This window comes from Manacus vitellinus, unplaced genomic scaffold (genome assembly GCF_001715985.3).
Source record: "Manacus vitellinus isolate BGI_N305 unplaced genomic scaffold, ASM171598v3 scaffold_9_pilon, whole genome shotgun sequence".
NCBI lineage: Eukaryota > Metazoa > Chordata > Aves > Passeriformes > Pipridae > Manacus > Manacus vitellinus.
This window is the reverse complement of record NW_021940917.1, coordinates 9221270-9243552: the sequence shown is the minus strand read 5'-3', so window position 1 is coordinate 9243552 and position 22283 is coordinate 9221270. Positions and strand designations below refer to the sequence as shown.

At 39.5% G+C, this 22283-nt stretch overlaps 1 protein-coding gene across 1 annotated transcript in view; it reads right to left on the bottom strand.

Annotated features, from left to right (window-relative positions):
* ECPAS (Ecm29 proteasome adaptor and scaffold) overlaps positions 1-22283 on the bottom strand; it is a 61058-nt gene that overhangs the window by 27806 nt on the left and 10969 nt on the right. The window contains exons 3-21 of the mRNA XM_029965371.1: positions 21017-21133; positions 19315-19433; positions 18046-18198; positions 15714-15882; positions 15064-15203; positions 13942-14023; positions 13565-13684; positions 13303-13388; positions 12960-13038; positions 11825-11874; positions 11212-11278; positions 10983-11105; positions 9768-9871; positions 8591-8714; positions 5974-6054; positions 4978-5209; positions 4348-4439; positions 2435-2569; positions 218-383 (exon numbers count right to left, since the gene is read on the bottom strand). Coding sequence (XP_029821231.1) covers positions 218-383; positions 2435-2569; positions 4348-4439; positions 4978-5209; positions 5974-6054; positions 8591-8714; positions 9768-9871; positions 10983-11105; positions 11212-11278; positions 11825-11874; positions 12960-13038; positions 13303-13388; positions 13565-13684; positions 13942-14023; positions 15064-15203; positions 15714-15882; positions 18046-18198; positions 19315-19433; positions 21017-21133 — 2239 coding nt within the window. The remainder of the gene's footprint in view (positions 1-217; positions 384-2434; positions 2570-4347; positions 4440-4977; positions 5210-5973; positions 6055-8590; positions 8715-9767; positions 9872-10982; positions 11106-11211; positions 11279-11824; positions 11875-12959; positions 13039-13302; positions 13389-13564; positions 13685-13941; positions 14024-15063; positions 15204-15713; positions 15883-18045; positions 18199-19314; positions 19434-21016; positions 21134-22283) is intronic.

Genomic DNA, 22283 nt, shown 5'->3' with positions numbered 1-22283 from the left:
AGAGTCCACCTAGGTTTTGTTGAAAAGGCTTATGTCCATACATCTAACCAGATTACATTCTTACATGCTGTAAATTCTATCACAAAAATTGAACTCAAGATTACACTATATGGGCTGAGTATCTAAGAAAATATCAGAAAAATCAGAAAAATTCTCAGCCTTGAATAGATTGAAAAAACAACTGTTACATGCAGCAAAGTCTTAGGCAAGAAGTTACCTATTGTCTCTGTTGTTGACTTTATAAGTTGTTCTTGTTCCGGCATGACTGCAGTGTTTGGTTGTTCTATGTCATGCAGCTCCATTGTTCTGATTTTCCCTTTGGCCAAGTACCTTCCTACTGTAAATCCCAAAGCCAACAAGGATCCATGTTGGACCTCCGGGCACTACGACAACACCAACAGTGCAAAAAATCTCATTTTCAAAGTAAGTGACACTTTGCACAAAGCACTGACTTAAAAACACATATGGACAAGCCAGATCAGAAGGCACTCTGAAGAATGCAGAGCTCTAACACATAAGGCAACAATAGACGGTTTGATGTTGCTAGTACTCTCTTATGAGTGGAGTCCTTTAAGACAAAATAACAAAACTTAGAAGAGGTTTAGGAGGACAGATTAAGAATTTATCACCAGCATTCACATTCCTAAAACTACCCTTTTGTAGTCAGGCCAAAAAAAAAAAAAAATCATCTATCTCATCTGACTTCAAAGTACAGAATTACAAAGGTAAACTAAGATAACACTACATTGTCTCTACTTAAAAAATGGACATACTCAGACTAAGGGGACAAAATGTACTCTGGTAAAAAGCAGAAAAGGGGAATTGCTCCAGATTTGCATTGCTAAGAATGAGAACACAGCTGGTCTATACTGAAGACAATGCCTCTACACAGTTTGGTAGGCCACAAATGGTGAAACTTAATTATTACAGTTTAATGTCAAGAAAGTCACTTTCTCCAATGCTGATTCAGTGCTGAGACTATCTAATGATAATGCTCATTTCTACAGGTGAATTCTATTGAAAGGATTTTGTGCAGAAACAAGGCTGGGAGACAAGTGTTACCTTAACCGGGGGGGGGGGGGATGGGAGCAGGGGCTTAAACTTCAATTACTTCACAGCTCTGTTTTGTATCACAACCCTACAAAAAATTGCACCAATGCAACTGTGCTGCCAGATTGGGATCTTCAACCTTGTTTGGCCACCAGGGACTGTTCCTTGATGTGGTCTCGCTACAGCAAAGCCAGCAGAAGATGGGTCTACACTTCACCTATCCATTCATACTGAATTACCACCACCATTAGCTGTAATGATTCAACTGGTTTTGTATATTTGCAGCAAATAAGAGCTCTAACTGACTCAGATTCGAAAAGGCATGGGAATACCCTGCTATTTTTTTCCTTTCACAGTTCACATCACTGTTCTATGAAACTTCATCCACAGTTTCCTGGGTGACCGGGGCAAAAAGCAGTAGTGGGGGGCTGTGACTTGTCTGTGCTGGCTTTAACTGCAGGAGCTACACCCTACATAAAACTGAGCAATGGCATGGCTTTGGCTCACAGGTACAGCTTTCAGAGATTCAAAAAATAAATCATGTTTGTTAACTACGACAAAGTGATAAGCACTTCCTGTCAGCATTTGAATCTGCCACCTGCAATGTAAAATGGTGGCCCATTAAGTCCTTCAGAGAGACTGATACGAAAACATTTTGGAGAAATATAACCTGGAAATGCTACTCCTTTCCTTCCCTTTCATGATTCAAGACATCAGCACAGAAACCTGCCCAACTGGTTTACAGAACTCCTTTTCCATGCTTGTAGTGGCAAAATGGAGAGATAAGGATAATGGAAGGGGGAAGGAGCTGTTGGAGGAAGGAAGGCAGGCAAACCCACCATATAGAGATACAGCTGTGGAGGGCTGCTGAGCAGTCCATGAGGAGTGGGAGGGAAGAAGCCACAACCCTCACCCAGCACAACACCCTGAGGTGATGAGGACCCAGGAGGTGGCTATGGTTCAGGAGGGGAGGAGTTAAATATTTTAACAAGTTAAACATTTTCTAGGTTCTGTGGGTACCTGTAGATGCTCAAGAATAAGGAATTGGTAAACTGTTTGAAGAAGGTACTGTGATCCATTACCACTCAACGGGATGTGGCTATTTAGCTGACTAAAAATGGTAAAATGTATGATGGTACTTTGCCTGGGACATGCCTCCAGGAAACCCTCCTACTGATCTTAACAACAGCTTCAGGGATTAATTTATTTAAAGATCTGTTCCACTCACCTACAACAAAAATCCCTTCTCACCATCCAGCTGGAAGCCAGTTACTTAATTTGACACCCAGATTAAGGTTAATACATCCTGGACACACCGTGAGATTCAAATATCCTATCAGTTACATGACATGAATAAAAACAAGAAGGAGACAAAGGTAGTTACATGGTTGTCTTTTGTCATCTTGATCAGCTGCTCCAAGGCTGCCCTAAGCTCATCTCCAGACATGGTGGACAGCACTACAGAATAAAACAGGGCTGCAAGCTCACGCATTTCTTCTTTGTTAGTGTTCATCAGGCTCTGTAGGAGTTTAAAAAAACAAAACCAAAGCATGAAATACGGAAGCACCTTCTTATACAGTCTGTTCATAGAAAGATTCAATATACAGAGACAACTGTCGTGCAGCTACGCAAGTAGTTCTTAACTCAGAAACCACTCTTTAAACCAACAGCATTATCAATTTGTAAGAAACAAAGCCCTCAATTCAGCAAAGCATTCATTACACACTCAGCTTTTTGGAGAAAGATGGCACTAGCCACAAAAGGGCCACCCATCAGTTCTGTGTCAAAATATGTCGATCGAATTCCTGGCCAGATTTTGTCCTCAGCTTAGAGCTCTCATGTTTTGCATCCATACTAAGCTAAAAAAACCCATACCTGAAACCCACTATTTCCCCAAAGCTACCAGAGGCTTCCATACCCTTTTTATTAATCAAAGGGGGAAAAAAGGCCCAAGAGGGTTAAATCATTTAAATCCAACTGCGGCAAAAAAAAAAAGAAAGTGTCCAGGAAGTCACAGTTCTCAATGCAAAATTATCCACTTTGGAGCTGAGATCTTGTATTATCTAAGTAAATTGTTAAAAAATTGACTTTTGGAAGCCTTGGGTCATTTGTTACGATAATCTTACCTCTGCCAGTAATTCAATGCATAACGCAACAGACTCCTATGAAAAATTCATACCCAAATCTTTGAATGGCTTGGGCCACCACAAAGGACGCAAAATTAGCCAAGTAAGCAAACAAGAAATGACCTCTGTCAGGCTCATGAAATGTAACACTAACTTCGTCTCCAAGCTTGCATGAGATCACACAGCTGACTTCTAACAAACTCCTGAACTTGTGCCTTTCCCTTGTCAAGACAAAAAACACACAAAGGATGATTTACAACAGTATTTCTGAAACTAGGTATTATCAGTAACCACCCCTAGAAGCTTAATTTTGCAAATGGACACCAGGTCAAAGAAAAAAGAAGGGTTTTCTAAAAAAATGATGAAGAATACTGAAAAGGAGAATGTTTTTAAGTACTCTCCTTTGCAGTTCATACCTGCATGTAAATGAGACGTGATAAACCACATACAGTGAGTGCAATGCAGCACAGATATCATCACAAAAAAACTATTTGAACATATTCTATTTTTTCAACCTTTAAGTATCTGTTTCTGCCAGATTCCCCCAGTGAAAGGAAAGGCAACCTGTAAAAGCTTCAAAAACCCTGGATGCTTGAAGCAAATTCATGAAAAAGGACAAAGTTGTCTGCAAAAAGAATCTAGGGAAAGCAGAATTCTCTTTGCCTTATTCCCAAGCAGACTCCAGTTTCTGGGGGCTTTTTTATTTGTTTTGCTTGAGGCTAATAAATTAAAAAAAAGTCCGAAGAAAGGCCTCTAAAACATTTAGTGATCTAAATAATCTCATTTTCTGAGAAGCCACTCACATCTTCCCATCAAAGCATTTCCATTGTTAAACAATTTCTTCAAAATGTGCAGATTTTGTTTTCAGTTTTCTTTTGCCAAGAAAAAACTGGTTGACAATACCGACAGGACTGATAATATAGATTACCCAGATGTAGGTCAACAAACAAGGTCAATTAACAAAATCAGTAACACCAAAGAACTAAAAATTAATTTCCCCCCTCCTGGTACACATAACATCTCATGAGGTGTTGCCTGTAAGTACAAATACCAGACTTCAAATTAAGGGCATATTTGAAAATAATACTCTGTTTCACTATGAGAAATATCCCAGATTTTGCTAATGCCAAATCCCATCCAACCAAAAGAAAAAAAAGGGGTTTCGGTATACCTTTATCCAATCCATTTTGTCTACAAATCTGGTGGCTAGTTTTTCTGGATACACTGAAACAACTTCTAGAAGACAATACATGACTGGCAAACCTAAACAGTAATTAAAGAATCATGTTATTAAACAACTCCAGTATTTACACCCATCTAACAATCAGTGATAAAATGAGGTTAAGTAACAGGCATTTCAAAGCATTCATCTGCAATTCACTAGGGATAACAAACAATACAGAATAATAGGGTACAGTATTTCTCAGAAATATTAGGGAAGCTAATAAAAGCAAATGCTCTGGTAGCAATTTGTTCTAAACTCATTCAAGTGTTTTAGACTACACTTGTGGCAGATAGGCTATTATCAGAGTGAGGAAGACAAAGCAATCACTGGTAAGGAAGCTGTTACAGAAAATGGCTTCACAATTTTACATTATTATGTCAAATGATGCTGCAATTTTACCGCACTGTTTTCTCCCACCTACATAACAGCAAAGAAGAAAACAAGCTTAAAGTAAAGAGAATATAGTCCATGTTGCAACTCTGTGACAGCTGTAGCCAAATTCAAAGTACTACGCAACTCATTTCTAGTAAGAAAAGACTTTTTTTCTTCAGGATGCTGCTGCATACAGCTTCTTACCTCCAACACCAGCTAAGAGCTGCTGAAGAAGGCCAATATATATATGTACAGGGTTGGTTTCTGCACTTTTTGAAGAGGATGAGGAGGAAGAGAAAGATATGTGGTTGCCAGACATGAGGTTTCTTATGTAACGTCCAATGGCTGGAGCATGATCTTGCATATCTGCCAAGCTCTGTGAGGTTGGCACCACACCAGCACTGTGAGCAAGACACATCCGCAGATACAGCACTATCTAAGTAGAGAAGATAAAAAACACAGGATACTGAGTGCATGAGCACTTGAAAAACTGGGGAGGAGAAAAAAAAAGAGTAGGGAATATGCTATATTTAATGTAACCAAAACTAGACCGTTTCTTCTTTAACCAAATCTAGACAGAAAAGTCAGTATAGATGTAAGAACAAATATAAAGTGTACCAAATCTCAGGACCAGTTTCTGCGATACACCTCTGTAAGTAGACAGAGGTGTACTGCGATACACCTCTGTAAGTGATGCAGACTGCATCACTCTCTACAGATTAAATCATATGCAGAGTTTTGGTTTATCATCAGCTGATGTAAGCTCCTTGCAAGCAGTTCAGCCTGTACCCTACAGCAATTTGGCAAATGCAAGACAACACATTGGTAATACAGATCTTGCTTCCCATCTGACTTTGTGTCTACAGGTCTCTGAAGCCTGGGAATCTGTTATGAAAAGAACAGCCTCAAGGAGCATAATAGGAGTTTTGCACAGAACTTCCAGTTTCTCCCTCTGACAAGCTCCTACATTAGGTACACTGCAGAAAGCGGTGGAACAACCCTCTCAGGAACATTCCTCCCAATCCCCCGTGAAAATCCTGTTCAGACTGCCATTTAAGGACTAAGGATGGAGAGTTAATCCCAACATCTGTTTAAAAGAATTTTAAAATGTAAGGGACTTATCGTAGCTGTCAGCTTCTTGCAGTATCATCTAAATGAATAACAGTACACATATCTAAGGAAGTAAATTCAGACAATTACCTCTCCAAATGTGGCAGGATTAAAAGGCAACGCTGCAGTTCCAGTCACATATTTAGCAGGCGTTTTCATTCGGTGAGAGGCCTAAACAACAGAGCAAATTAAGAGTGGAACATTCAGACCCCTAACAGCAGAGATGTTGGAAAGGTCAATGAAATTTTGCTGATTTGACTGTGTTAATCCTTCACTTAGCAACTGAAAATGCACAACAGCTCTGTAACAAGAAGGGCACAGTGCACTTGGAAATGGTACGGTTCAGGTCGATCTACCTTACTATCAACCTAGAAAGTGAAAACTCTGAATTGATGAGAGGGAATGGAAGGGAAAACTAAAATAGTAAAATGGTCTTTCTTCCCTTCAGGGAAAAAAGAAGTGCTTCAGAATTCAAAAACAAAATACCTCAAACTTTCGAACTCTGAGGCGCCTCACTGACAGGCAGCCAGGAAGCTTTGAGATGGCAGCTCTGCCTGGAGAGGCTGCAGCCAGACTTCCCCAGTACTGTGAGGTCGGTGCCCTGTGCTGCACCAGCCAAACCTAGGGAGTTTCTCAGACCCTGCAGGTGGAAGGCTGCTGCAGCAAGTGAGTAACTTCTTTCCATGGAAATGTTAGCTATGACAAGTAGGAATATTCCATAAGAAAAGCATCTGAACAGGAGGCTTCCAGTGAAACCCACTGCAAATGTTGCAGAAAAGCACGTATATATTAAATAGGCAGCATGCTTATCAGTGCCAGGCTCGATTCAGCTAGGCAGCCTTGCACCTGAATGAACACACAAGACAGTTGCAGATGTCAACAGACTCTCACTTCTCTTAACATGCTGAGATATTTTGCTGGACGGTAATTTCAGTGACACCCAGAATCATTAAAGAAAACCTGAATTAGTGAACAGAAGATGATTCCCTTGAAGAATGGGTTCCCATTCACACCCAGCAGATTGGGTCCCACTCTTTCACAAATACTTTCTTGCAGGGGGAGAGAAGGATCATGCTAATTCATGCAGGAAAGCCATTTTGCAACTCAGCCAGCTGTGCCAAGCAATGCATACAGAAGCCTCAAACATCTCTTAACACAGATTATTGATGATGTGTGAAAGTTCACATTTAGAGATAACTAACCAAATTAATGCACCTCTGGGATTTTGAAATTCACCTTCAGGAATGTAAGGGAGATCTGAAAAGTGCTCAAAAATTCTTTTTTAAGTTTCCTCATGAATGAGGGCATCTTGCTTTTCTCAGCAGTGATTAAACTACACTGATCCATATTTAGCGATATTACAAGTGTTAAGAAAAATTTTAAAATTACCTACAAAGGGACACACACTAAAACTCAATCTTGGTTTCTTAACATTAAAATACATATTTAAATAACCAGCATTCTAGACAAAAAACAAGTTCTCGTGAAGCTTCAAATACTTTATATAGTAGCAGAGTACACCAACGGAGTACACCACCATTAGAGAACACAACATTTCACAAGAAATCTGCCAGGTTTAAGGGTTCTGCTACTGCAGATCTCTGACAAAACCAGACATGTTCCAACATCACAAACTTCTGAAATTTCTTTAAAAAGTAGATGATAACAGGAACAAAAATATTGCCAGTGACTCTCCACATCTTTAGAGCTTATAAGCCTACTACAGATACTCTACAAGGAAGTGTGTAACACAGAGTATATTTTAACACTTCTCTAGACAAGTTCTCAGTGCAAACAGTGAGGGTAAAATGAGTGGCACAGTTTTTGGCATATCATTCCACTAAACTCATGAAAGGCTAGTTATGTGGCCATTATGCCCACAAATCGCAGCGAAGATGAAAAATTAAGCCTTTAGGTCAACAAATCAGACTTTTTCCACTTATTCCAGTATCTCCTTTATAGCACAGAATCTTTTTTCTGTTTTATGCACATTATTTTTCACTGGGCCAAAAAGAGAGTGGTCCTCTGCCGGGGTTTGGAAGTTGTTAACTCACTTGTCTACCATTGGTTTCTGTGTTGCCATAGTTACTATATTGTCTCCTTGCACTGGCTAGCCAAATGGCCAATCCCCTCTTTGGCCCAGCAGCCCTTACAAGCTGCGGGAAATTTGAACAAAGGCTCTTCTTTGCTGCTGGATTCCCAGCTGGTCTCTGTCTCCTGGCTTAAGTACCTCCACCGCCTGTCCCTGCCACGAGGGATGGGCGGGGTGGGGGGTGATTCCAGCCCTGAAAACCTTCACAGAGCAGCAGCAGTGACCCCCAGAAACCCCTCGAGCTGCAACAGTCCTCTTGTGCCTTTAGAACACGTTTGTGAGCAAGCCCTATTTGAGAAAAATGCTGGATTATCAGCCTTGAATACTAGATTGCCCCTTTCCACACATCATTTGCACAAATTGAAACAAAGCAAAACACCCACTTTGTTACAAGGATCTGCCTCATTACTTAACACTTGGATCTCTTGCAATTACTGCCAGCAGAAAGTAATGAGTGTTAATCTTGGCAACTGCAATACTATGTGTGGTCCTCTCTGTGATTTTCACTAAGTTTATTCCTTGGGGAGGGTGAGGGAGACAGACACAGGGAAGGGAAGACCACATGCCTGAGCATCAGGTACGTATTTGTCATTTATTGGGACAGAAGCATCATACCTTCTCTTGAATGTAAAGGACCATTTCAGGGAAGGAAGGCAGCTGCTTCCCAGAACTCTCCTTCTCATTTTTTCCAGAAAATGTTCTCAGTACCCGCTGGGCTTCTCCATGTACCTCCTCTCGTCTTTCAGAAGAAAAGATAAAAAACAGACATTATTTGCATGGAACAAATGGCCTCTAATGATCAGTAAGGTATGATGGGAAGCTGGGGGAGAGAGAACAGTTTTTAAATGAGACGTGGGGTTTTTTTTTGAAAGGAAGGGAGAAAAAATCCTGCATTAGAACTTTTAATGATTTGTTTACTTTAGAGAGGGGAAAGAAAAAAAGGATAGTAATGAGTGGCCTCTGCAAAACCATCTGTATAGCTCACTTCTGCTGCTCTTACATCCTTCTAGTGTTCATCAGCAGTTCCTGGTTCCCACATCTCTCTTTTCCTATCTGCTACTCCTCCCTGTCACTTCCTATAGTCAAGCTTCAGCCAACACCTATCAGGTTTATCATTATTTCCTTAACAGCATATAACTATTTCTGAAACAGTGCTGACACTGCAGTGATAGAGCTGTTGCAATTGATCTGTTTAGCTTTCCTTAGTTACATAATAGCTACTTACATCAAAAATTGAGCAATTAAAGTTAAGTACGAAAAATCCCCACCACTTACACTGCGGCGACAGAAGACTGCAAATGAAATGATTAGTGTAATTTAACAAGTCACCCACACCTCAGAAGAGTGCAGCAACGCCCACAAGTGCATGCTCTTGACTCTTTACAAATACCAGCTAAAAATAGACTGATAAAATTTGCCAGGAAAAAATAATTCCTAGCCACTGCGAAACTGATTTCAGTTAACGCATTTCTACTTTGTAATTGCAACTGATCATTAACATGAAGTGCTTTAGTGACAGCAATTCATCTGAAACAAGAAAAACAGTCCAAAGCGAAGAGTATCACAGAGTACAGTTAACAGTTCTCCACAGAACCGCCAAGAATGTCCCTATGCAAACGTTAATTCTGAATTATCATATTTGATCTTCTGTGAGTTATTTATGTGCAGACTTACATACATACGTATATACAGGCATTCATATTTAATCCAAATATACACTGGATGCAAATATATAAGTGTGCGTGCATATATATACACATATGAAAATAACTTAGAGAGGAAAATAACTTACGGGTCCCCTGCGGCTAACAGGAGCAAGTATCTGGAAGGGATATGATCTGGAGGGAACACTGTGCTAGCAAATTTCACAGCCACTTGACGTACTTGAACTTCAGGCTTAAAGGGAAAAGACACAAACATATGGTTGAGTTTTAAATGACAGCACTAATTACTTGCACTCACCACTTTTACACCATCAGTAGACTGTTTTGTCCTCTGGTACCAACATGACTCAAAGACTTTAGACATTTTGAGACACTATTCATGCTAACTCTTCATACGGCAGGAGATGGGGAAAAGCTTCTCATATACACACAAGGGTGGAATGAAATGTTTAATTAAACACAGGCGCATTTTTGGGGAATGGTAAATCAGGGTTATCACTCATTCTTGGACAACTGAACTGTTCCATCCAGGCAATTTTGAAATAAATATAACATACATCATCTATCCACAGAAAAAAAAGCTATGCTTCGGAGCAGCACAGCCAGAAGTGGAAGAGAAACATGAGCCTAGGGTGGTCATTCTGTCTACAAGACATGAGAGTCTCAAAAAGGTACTACCTGGAGACCTAGATCCTTTGAGCAAAAGAGTCAAGAGTCAACAGCAAAAAAATAGTCTCTTACACTAGAAATACATATACGTCCAGTCAGCCTGAGTACCCATACAAGCATGGAGTATACAAAAAGCACTCTTTCTGAAAATTCAGACCTCTGGCGTATTCTGAACATGAAGAAGGTACTCAGTAAAGTAAGAGAGTCAGTCAAGTGTGGTTTAGTCTAAACTAGTGCCTTAAGGCTGAATTCTTGGGTAAGTTCCCAGGAGCCTTGTGTCAGAAATCACATAGCCCACTGAAATCCCACTTAGCAGTGACTGATCCCTTCTACCAAACTCCTGCTGGCTCAAAGCATTTCAAAAGACACTGTCCTTGAAGCATCTACTTCTCAGAGTTTCCTTACAAGGAGACAAGAAACATACAGTGCAATTGCAATGGATTTGTTTGTTTGCTAAACAGAACACAGAGAACTGCACTGTCACTTTCCGTGCAGACACTGAGCCATATTAAAAATATTTTATTCAGGCAAACACTTCCTCACCCCTTCTCCCAGACAGGCCAATACACTCAGTAAGAAAAGGGACACTTATTCCAAAAGTATCTAACAGAAGTGTCAGGAAAACAATTAATAGCGATTTTTTTTTAAGGTAATTTTGACTCCACTGAAAATACCTTTATTAAATAAGAAGCTACAAGAGCTTCCATTAGGGTACGCTGGGCTCCTTCCAAGTTACTGTATGCTCCAACCATCATAGACAACGCCTCCTGAATGGCAAGCCTAGTATCAGCATCTTCCTGCAGTATAAAACCAAGAGTTTTCACTTTACAGAGTGTGGTGTCAAGAATTAAGCAAAACTAGCAAAAAACACCAATGATTCCCCAAAGCCCCACCAGTACCCACCTTGCATAAAGCTTCAAAAAACTGTTGAACCAGTGCTATATCCTTGGTAAACAGCTGAGGCATTCGGCTGAAACAAGAGATTTTAATTCATGAAGCTTTTGGTTCTTTCAATTGAAATCCTTCACATTTCATTGTTTGACAATTACAATGTGGGATGAGGGGAAGACCAATCAGAGCCAGCACAGAAAGTTTGCCTTATCTTAGCCATATCCATCATAAAGCAGCACACTCTCCCTCCCTTAACACAGTTTGGAAAGTGAAACATTCTACGGATCACCAGCACATGACTGAACATGGCACTTGTCTATTTTCATGCCCTCTAGTCTTCACTGTATATTTCTTTAATTTATGTTTCTGGCAATCCTGAAAGTGAAACTATTTCTTAAATTCTGTTCATAATTAATGAGCTGCCATTAATCACTGCTAGAGAAACTATCAACTAGAACATATTTCTTTTTACATCTCTGGAGATGTCACAAGAAGAATGCTTTTCTCTGCACCATGCACTCAGCTGCAAAATTGGCAGGTGGCATAAAGCTTGCTACTGATAAATTAACTGATTACTCTGGAAAAATTATTCAATGTACCATTGCTTAAATGGTGCTTCAGTTACCTGGAGAGCTTTCCAACCGCTGAATATGCCATTGACAGCAGTTTTGAATCCTTGAATGATAAAACAATAAATAAAATTCAGCAAAACCAGAAATACATGACAGTGTATTTTTTATAATTAAACATTAACTTTAAAGCCTGTCTACAAAGTGTTTAAATAGGCTTTCATGGAAAAACAATCCTGAAACATAAAACATTCCTATCCAAAAATAAAAGCATTTTATAGGAACAGAGGGAGCACACTTTTCTCCAAGAAACAGAACAATTGCAAATAGAGGTAAAATGTAAATGTCCCTTCTGGTCTCAGCTAATCACATTTTATTTCAAGAGTGACAGATAAGGAGATTCAGTGAGTATAAGAAACAGTAGCAGAGCAACAGAAACTTTCCACTAGACCTAAACAGCAGCTGTAAACAAAAGAAGCTGTTTGCAAAACGGATCCTGCAGCACATTTATATATGGGCTTACTATACCATGAACACTCCCTTTTCATGCCCTTCCCAATGGCAGGGGAGGCCCATGCATTCAAGCACTAACTCAGGCCAGAAAGTCACATTCAACAGCTCAAATGAAGCAGCAAGAGGTTCAAAGCTGCAGAAAGTGTTATCTGCAACATCAGTCCTTTGTAAGGTACATGTAGCAGTATCATGTGGAATTTGCCTTCTGAAATTGCACTGAAAGCACCTCGTCAGGCCAGACTGGCATTTGCAGTTCTGTTTGTTAACACCCTTCCCATCACAATACCATCTCTGGACAGGTAGGATGGAAAGCATTCCAAGCAGGCCTATACAGCTGTTTATCACAACAGGATAGACACCCAGAGGTGAGGTCCCTGTGTACTCCAGAGTAACAGCAGCTAGATGCTACTCTGGCCTCACTCTTTAGAGTCTCAACACTATCACTTCCTGTGACTGCAAATGGTGCCCAAGCACCTATCTGTAGGTGTTGAACAAATAATTTCCCTATATAGCCTTTTAAAATATTTGCTTCTCTTCCAACAAAATTTTTTGAAAGGTATCCTTTCACAGCTGTCTCAGGCAACCACCACAAAAAGATTCATCGGTTTCCATCATAAAGGTATTTGTCTTTTGTTTGCATTCATCTGAATAATTATAGTAAAGAACCTTTCATCTTACCTCTTTGTATTCATTGATCAGCTTTGTAAGTCCATTTAAAAGCATTGGGCCTAATGGCTTTATTTTACTCTCTGGACAACTGCAATTAGAGACACCAACAAACAAAATATTATCTTTTGCATCCCTTAAAAGTATCTTCTCTAGTGTCACTTTTTCTCAACTGAAACAAGCTGAGAAATTACACTTTACTGCATGCAAGGACAGACACAGAACTATCAGGATTAAGTAAAAAACCCCTTATTTCCTATGAGTTTTAGTACTTCTTAGTTCAGTTACATATTTATTGAACAGAGTGGTTTTTAAGCAAATAACTGAAAAACATTGTGCTCTCTGAATTACTTACATGATACAAATATGATGCACAAACTGCAGCGACAGACTTCTCAGTTTTGCATTTGTGTTTGCACCAAAGAGTCCATCATAAACCACCTGACCAAAGGGGAGAAGGAGCAGATCAGTAAGTATCTGGCTTCACTTTCAAAAGATTTCCAATCCCCCCTCTTCTCTAAACACTGTCATCAGTAATAATGCTTCCCTCCTCTACATACTGGAGGAACTGTATTATCAAGGTCATAAGGAAAACCCTATCTGGAACTTAAGCATACCTGAATGTTAGCTGGGAACATTTCTGCAGCTTGCCTGGATCGCAGCAGATGAGGAACTATCTTTAATTTAACACGCGTACTGACTGATTCTCGTTTCATTTCTGGTTTCAGAACAGATCCCTGTCAGAAACAGAGGTGAAATAGCACATCTTTGGACAGCAGCACTTTTAAGTTAGCTTAATTACTTTCTACTGCAAATCAGAACACACTGGGACAGAGAAAAAAATTATTCAATAGCACAAATGTTCAGTGAAAGTAGAGATCAAAGGAAGTGACAGATTTAAGAAATAAACTTATGTCTTCTTCAAATAAAATAAGCAACTAAAATTACTTCTTCAGAAATTAAGAAGATATGCAACTCTGAAGGCAAATCTTACCTCCTTGGTTTTCAGTGGTATATCCCCAAGATACACTTTATACATTTTGTTGATGATAGCAGGATTGTTCCAGTCAATTAAACTGAAGAAAAAAACCACATTGAACAGCAACATGTTATGATTCTGACCTCTGACTGCTTCTCCAAATATATGTGGTTTACAGCATTTTGCATCATACTCACATTCCTCCCAAAGTTTAAACAGAACTAGTTTGACTTGTAACCACTCTTCCCACACATATATAAAGAACGTGAAGTGATTACACCTACAATTTCTGACAACATATTATCAAATAATTTGTGAGAAACCTATGTGTTCCCTTCTCTCCCAGTGAAATAAGATATACAGACCACAGTAATATACCAACTGAATATAGAATGCTAATCCATGAACTAGCATATATTTCTTATAAAACACACTTAACATCACATATTAACATGCATTTCATCCACACAGTTATTCTGTCTGACTTCAAGTTAAAGAGTCCTATAGAAGCCACCTACACATTTCAAAGACAGGCCTGTCTTGCTCCCATCTCATCTGGCATGAGCCAGCAAACCTCCCACGATCAATGTCTCAGCCAATAGTACCAATAGCCATTACTCTGGCCTCATGATGAGTTAAAGACAGAAGCATTGTCTTTAGATGATGAAAGGTGAACTGCAGCCAAGCCAAAGTTTTAATAATGCAGAGAACAGTAGCTGCCAAACTTCCTAGACTGTGATTAATTTCACAATTATTCTCTTTACTCTCTTAATAAATTAAATGAAAATATACCTTTCTGGGAACCATTTACTAGGGCCTTATTGACCATTGATAACCCACAGAGGATAAAGTGAAAACTAATGATATTCACTATCATTTGGTAAGAAAATGGCTCAAAAGCAATATAAAAAAAGATCAAAACTACACAATTAAAGCTGTCAGTTCCAAAGCCAAGTGATATTCCCATGTGGTGAAGCCACACCATTCCCAGCCTGGTGTGAATACGTGGCAGCTTCACAGGTACACAGGGGACTGCAGCTTTCCTCCTTTCAAAGCACAGCCTCTCTGGAGCATTACATTCACTGCAGCTAGCTTAAGACACTAACATACTGTCTTTTCCAAACATCCAGACCATACCTTTGTTTGCTCTTTAGTTCAAGGTCTGCTGCAGTGGCAACACTGTGTCTTGTATCACTGGAGGCTACAACCAGGTGTATAACAGCTTCAAGTTCGGGCACTTGCTCAGCTTCAATGAATTTCACTATCCCCAGCTTACACTGTTCAACACCAGGGAAAGTAAAGACAGTATTACTGACAAAAAAACTGGATGTTACAGTAACTGTAGCAGTTCAGATGTCTGAAATCGTGGCTTCTGCTTGCTAAGAATAAGTTCACACGTTCTCCATCCTTTCAGATGAGCAATCCTCTTGCCTCCTGTCAAAGCAGTCACCTGCAGCAAAGTATCAGCATGACCATTAGGGATACACTGTTACTCTGCTGCCAAAAAGGCCTCATAAACAGAAGACACTGTTGCAACCTTTAGGAGGAAAACACAAGAGTAGGCTGCAGCCACAGCTTCTTCCTAATCAGCTCCGAGAACTGCTGCCACCTTCCTCCTATCTCACCTCTCCGAAATTCCTTAAGGCATCATGCAAAGTCCCTCAATAAATTCCCTCAGGGCAACTAAAGATCTGTCCAATTTAGTTACATATTTCCCTCTGGCCCTCCATTCCTCTATCTGTGTCCACCCCTAGTTCCTCAAGGACCAGCCCCACACCTCTGAGTACCTGTTCTAGCAGCTCTGGTGTCCATGGACTATCTCCAATTACCCTTTTGGCTGCATAAAAGCTCATCCCTGGAGGCGGCTGAGGGATTCCAGAACCTCCTGCGCTACTCAGTGAAGAGCCCTGGGTGGAGGGCACATTTTGTCGACTTTGAGATTCATTCAATACGAACCTAAGCAGGCGGGAAAAGACTTTCATTAGAGGCTTTACAATGCACATTATCAGCTGAATTAGATACTGGAATGAAGGAATACACATAACCTGCCCAACTTCATATATTTTTCTTTAATCCCATGACTCTAATATACAAGAGAATTTGAGACTCTGCTACCAGTTATCCCAACATATTCTGCAAGAGCCATAAATGATCTCACTGTAACTGAAAACAAACCTCAGTTAGGAAAGGGTTCACTGGCATTGCCTGAAGAGGTTCACAGGTTACAAACCAGAAAGAATTCACTCTCTTGTCTTAGAAATAAATACATATACAGCACTACATTCAAGAAAGTTGTGCTAAAAGCTTCAATGACATGTGAAAAACACAAACCTACCAAGGGAAATAAAGAAGCATATGCAACAAAAGTGGCAGGAAACAAACCCTCATATAGAAAATAAATAAATGAGGTATTGTCTTGGAAAACAGCAGTTTTAGCGCTGGACATGTAAGGAAAGCAAAAATAAAAAGATTAAGTTTACAAGTCTTGGTCTTTTGGAAGACTGGCTAGTCTAGCTGCCCTGTGCACATCTCCAACCTTTCACAAAAGCCACTCCACCTCTCCACCCATCCTTGGAAGCACCAAAATTGCAGTGCAGAGACCAACAAGAATTACTTGACCCCAGCCAGACATTCACTGTTCTGCATTCAGCACACAGGCAACAAAAAGAGATAAACAGTCTCAACAATAAGGATAAATATTCATTCCAAGTCTCATTAGTCAAAGCTTTAAACGCTTGATTGTTAGCTTTAAGCCCTACAGTTAAGCTTTGTTGGTTTACTATGTGGCAAGGCTAATTCACAACTGGGCAGTGACAGAGAAGTTCTAACAAGCACAAATTAGCTGTAAACTGCTGCAGTCTCACATCAGGGAGCAAGACTTCAAGACACAGATATCCAGTGCCACAGGCTAGCTGAAGACACTCTATAAGCACCTTCTGGAAAGAAAATTAAAACCTTCACCCCCTACTTTTGACATCTGAGTATTTTCTCAGATCTTTCAATCTATAGGATTCTGTGATTTAAAAACTCCTGCCTGGCCAGAGTACAAAAGTGTGGAAGGGAGTGAAGTCTCACTGCAAAGCCCAAGGACTTCATCTGCAGAAGCTACAGCCCCAACAGCGTGGGGATGAAGCTAAGAGCACAAACCTAGGCCAACTGAAGAGTTTGAGCTGTGAACAGAAGAGCAGCCTAAGCATTTTAAATTACAAGCTGCAAGATTCTACACATTCAAACAGAAAGAAAGTGGCCCCTGAAACATCTGATAGGTGCATGGGCTCCAGCAAAGCTACCCGGAGAAAGATTACATGCTCACTATTTTAAACTAACTCCCTTAGGTTAATCCACTCAGGTGAGCAAGAGTTAGGTGCTCAGAAAAATTCTATTGGAACCAACCCTATGGGAAATGGTTTTGTGTCAGGAAAAAAAAAAAGAAATATGTTCTACTGTTAAAATTATTTCTATTTTCTTTCAAAGCAAAAGCTTACCTAGCAATACAAAGACAGCAAAAAAAGTTAGTGGAAAATTAACTGGAGGATTTTGAGCAAGTATTGATTTTAGACACTAGAAGGTTCCTAACAAAGCAGTGATCAATAAATTTAAGTTGCTCTGTACATTCTTCTTGCTTTCAGAAACAGCAATCACACTAAGACAACACCATCGCAGTCTAAACATTTTTCACCCCAAGACAGATGAAAGACAAATCTTGTTATTAAAGATTCCCCTCTGGAAAGCACAAGTTTTCAGAGATTATGTTTGTTTATGACCCCAGAGTAGTATAAGCCTTAAAATTCAACTACAGGAAGATGAGCACACATTTTGGTAGGAGTTCTACATGAAAGGTTTAGTTATTTAACAGATAGCTCACTTGTCTAATAGTTTCATTTTGATCTCCAATGACGTAAGGACAGATTAGCAGAATACCTAATTAAGTGGAAAAGAGACATTTTGTAAAATAAGGAAAATGGTGATCCCATTCTTAAAATTAGCACCCTGCTTTCTACCTTACTGAAACATGTAACTGGCTTCATCTGAGATAGGAAATAACAGCATATTTTAAATGAGTTTCCAACGGTGTAGTTAAGAACACATTGATACTAGAGAAGAATGGTATCAACTCACCCATAAGGCATAAGAAGAACATCCAACATAAAGTCCAAAAGCAGCTGTACAGTCTTTGGTTTTTCAGCAAGATTAAAGGGAGAAGCTGCTGCTTTCAGTGGTTCAGCAGGGTATTTCATGTGAAAAAGGGTTGGTATTAGAAGATGCATTAGGCTGAAAAACAATTATATTTACTGCAACCATTAAAAAAACCACACCTGTTTATTCACAACATTCAAGAGAGAAACCTTTTACAACACATCTGGTCCTTAATAGCAAAGAAGAAAATGTTAACAAAAGTTACCCATATTCAGTTGCCTCTATCTGCCACTTGATGTATTTAAAAATGGAAGGCAGAAGATGAGTTAGGATTTGCCCTTAAAATAGAACATATATGTCTGCATGCATGCACAGACACACATCTAGAGAGATACAGTCACTGCCTTTGTCCAGGCTTTTGATAGCTCCATAATTATGCCAAAAAATATAATCTATGACTTTCTCATCCTCAAGAAACATAGACAAATACATTGACTATACAGCAGCCAGACTTTCCAAACTCACGCACTTTCTCTTCACTCATGCACTCACTTTTTGGACAGGGCAGAACCCTGCTCCTGGATTTTCATACCGATCTCATGAACAGAAACAAGATTTCACTGCAAGACTTTTCAATAAGGTCACTTTTAAAATACTTCTACACCATCACAGTAATGTAGAGTGAATGAAGATATTATTTTAATCCCATTTTCCAATGTCGACACAGTGGAAACTCATCTCAATGTAAATAAGAATCAGGTCCATTATTAACAGTTTTCTAGAGGTTAATATACAGCAGTCCCCAACTTCAGTCTTTTTTTATTTATTACAACTTTGTGTACCAAGTAAGTAAGAATTTTGGTTCTCTCTCAATTTAGAGTGGCCAATATGAAACATCTAGTGCTGTTCCTGCTGCTAGACAGAGGATATTTACTGAAGGTCTGACCTTAAGCCGGAAACCAGAATTTGATGAAGATGTACAGGGGATATGGACAGGCATTTAATTTCCCTCATAACACAGGCCTCTTATCAAGGAGTCTGCTGATGCAGATCCTGTACTATTACAACAGTAGACTATTTGAATTCTTCATACCATCCAAACTACTGGATTGCTGATCCAAACTGTACAAGCCAAGAACATCCCAAACAATGAAGATAGTACCCAGGGAAAGAAATATTTCAACAAACTGATACAAATTATTTTACTGAAACAATACCAATAGAATTCACTACAAAAATAAGTAGTTATACCTGTCTTGTTGTGGCTGAGGTTTCCCTTCCATTGCAGTGAGAAGGGTTGGAGCCAATTCACATTGTTTTTCCACAGGCAGACGGGGGTATCCCATCTTAACATAAATTATGGTAAAATTCTAAAGGAGTAGAAAAAGCACATAGTATTGCAAGAGTGCAAAACAAGTATGTGTTCTTTAAACTCTTGTATGTTGTGTTACTGGGTGTTGGGAACAACATATGTGTTGGAAGACCAATTTCTTAAGTCTAAGACTTGTAGGGACTGATAGCTACTGAAAGGCAGGCTCAGCAATAACTACTCAGAGCGTGTCTTGCTGGGCATCCACTTCAAAAGGTGGAAAAAAATAATACAGAAATGAACAATGCAAAAAACCCCTCTCTGGCTTGTCTTATTCACTGCCAATTTCACTAAAAGCAGCCATATCTGAGCAGCTTCAAGGAAAGCAAATGTAATGTTCTCTCTCACCTATTTCTGAAATAAAATAGAGAGCAGTATTGCATAAATACAAAGTCAGCAGCGTAGGCAAGGTTTCTCTTGAAAACATGTTTCTAAATCATAATTAAAAGCTGCAAATGCAATTAAGAATCCAGTGACAGGAGAGCAGAGCAGAGCAATACTGAATACCGGACTATCTAACTGCTGTCCTGCTGCTCTAAAGTCAGCCAAGAACTGCAGAGGTAACAGTTGTGTTCAATGACCTGGCTGAAAGAAGTGCTGAAGAGGGAAGCGCTACGCTACTTTGTGGGTGGCATTTAAGTTAAAGTATTATGAAGCCTTATGACGCAAAACAAGATGCATCACTGAGACACATGAATGAAAAGAGGTTTTTGACATGTCCAGCCAAAAGCACAGTTTATGTCAAGTATGTCTTTAAACAAGATAGTTCTTTTTGCTCTACAACACACATCCACCCTAGATGCCCTCAGCCATTTCTAAAAGGTGAATGCCAGTAATGCCACTTGCGTAAAGACAATCTAAGATTACTTCTATGTTACTGCTGTTTAAAGTCTAAATATTTCTCCATGAATTCCCAAGACATTGTTTTTAATTTTTACTACTCATGACTGAATAGTATAATGAAAAATACAAAGTTACCCTATGATTTTATCACTTTTGTTTCGTGGTGGTGGTCTGCAATAGATCTACCAAAACTGAAATGCAAATTGTCTCATGGTTTCACAAAAACATTTTTAAACCATTTTCACTTTTTAAACCAGATTGAATGAAATAATCTAGTAAAGTTTTGCCATCTATAAATTAACTTTTTTTTCATCTTTTCCTGCTCAGCTAAGGTCCTGATCCTAAAACCACATAAAAATACAGGTCCTCATGTGTTCAGAGATACAGGTGGTTTTAAGTAACGCTCTGATTCTGCACATATTAGGATAAGGATTGGTGGCTGCTTGCAAGATACATCTCCTACCAATGAACAGACCCTCTACAATACACACAATGACAATTCATGCATTCACGAGATATCAAGAGTAATTATCACTAATTTAAACTGAAAAATGCTTTATGAAACTAAGTTTCACCCATACCAGACTATAACTTTAGTTTAAAAAAAGCTCTTAAAACTTCAACCTTGTAATAATAACATACTTACTAGGAAAACTGACAGAGCTAGATACAAGAGCTTTACAGAATATTCTGCTTGTTACAAGCAAAACAGCAAACATTCTTGGAAGAACAGACACTTACAGTGACAAAAGACACTGCAGAGGGATCTTGATATTGAACTAGCAATGTCTCTACTGGAAGCTGAATTTTTGGACGACTTTTGATGCGCTTATTCAGATGAACCAGCAATTCCATGACCTGATAGGAAGGAAAAAAACCCAAAAACGTTGAAAGAAGCACCGTTAATTTTACTGCTTTGGACTCCACACATGATCCTCAGTCCACCAGGCAGGCCTATTATAAACAAATCAGGCCTGAGCTTACTGATTATTTAATCTCTAAGAAAACAGCAGCCATCATGTACTGGATTATCTTGAAACCACTTTGACATGTCCCAAGTCACTGTTAAGACAAACATGTAAGTCCCAAACCATAATACAACCAATAACTTCCATCAGGACAAATATCAGAAAGGATTAGTGAAGATGATCAGTTCTTTCTACAGTTGGTTACTATCCCTCAAAACTGAGCCTGGCTTGGAAATCTGCATTGCTGCAGAATAAGTCAAATTCATGACACAAACAAAAAAATATTATGAAAAAATGGCCACCCATAATAAAGTTATCAAGTAAGTGTATGAGAATTACGTTTGGAGTGGAACATTACAGAACTTAGATGCTTCAACCAAGAGGGGAAGCCAACGGGAGCGCTGTGATTGTCAGGCAGGAGCAATGTGCAGCCACGCCCTGGGCAGGCAGAGCCCCGGCAGCAATGCCAATGGGAACAGGCAATTGCTGTGGTAGGGGGATGGTCCCAGGCTCTGGTGAACAGTGAGCTAAGCCGGGGCCATAGTGTGTTGAAACCAGAGGGGTGCAAAGTGATACTTTCTCATGATGAGGACTCTCAAGCTGTGAAGTCGGGGCCCAGAAAGTTTGTACAGTCTCTATCCCCAGAGGTAAAACCTTCAGCATCCTGAACTGAACTTGTAATGGACTGTTTTAAATAGGAGATTAGTCTGGAGACCTTCTAAGGTCCACTCCAAACTGAATTATCCCACGATTCTACAATCCCATTAAGTTATTCTTAGCATAGCATCAGCAAAGTGTCATTTGTAAACCCACTCAATGAGATAACATAACTGAATGGAGTAACTTGAAAAACTACACAACTCTACTCTGGAACAAATATCCATTCTGAGAATTCACACTGAACATCTACATCTCACTTGCAAACCCTATCATATTCTCATGGCAAGGTGGTGCAAAATATAAGTGACATTAGATGAAATCAGCTCAGTTTCAGTAAAACCAGACAGAGCCAGTCCTAGATTCATGTTGACTTCAAGCAA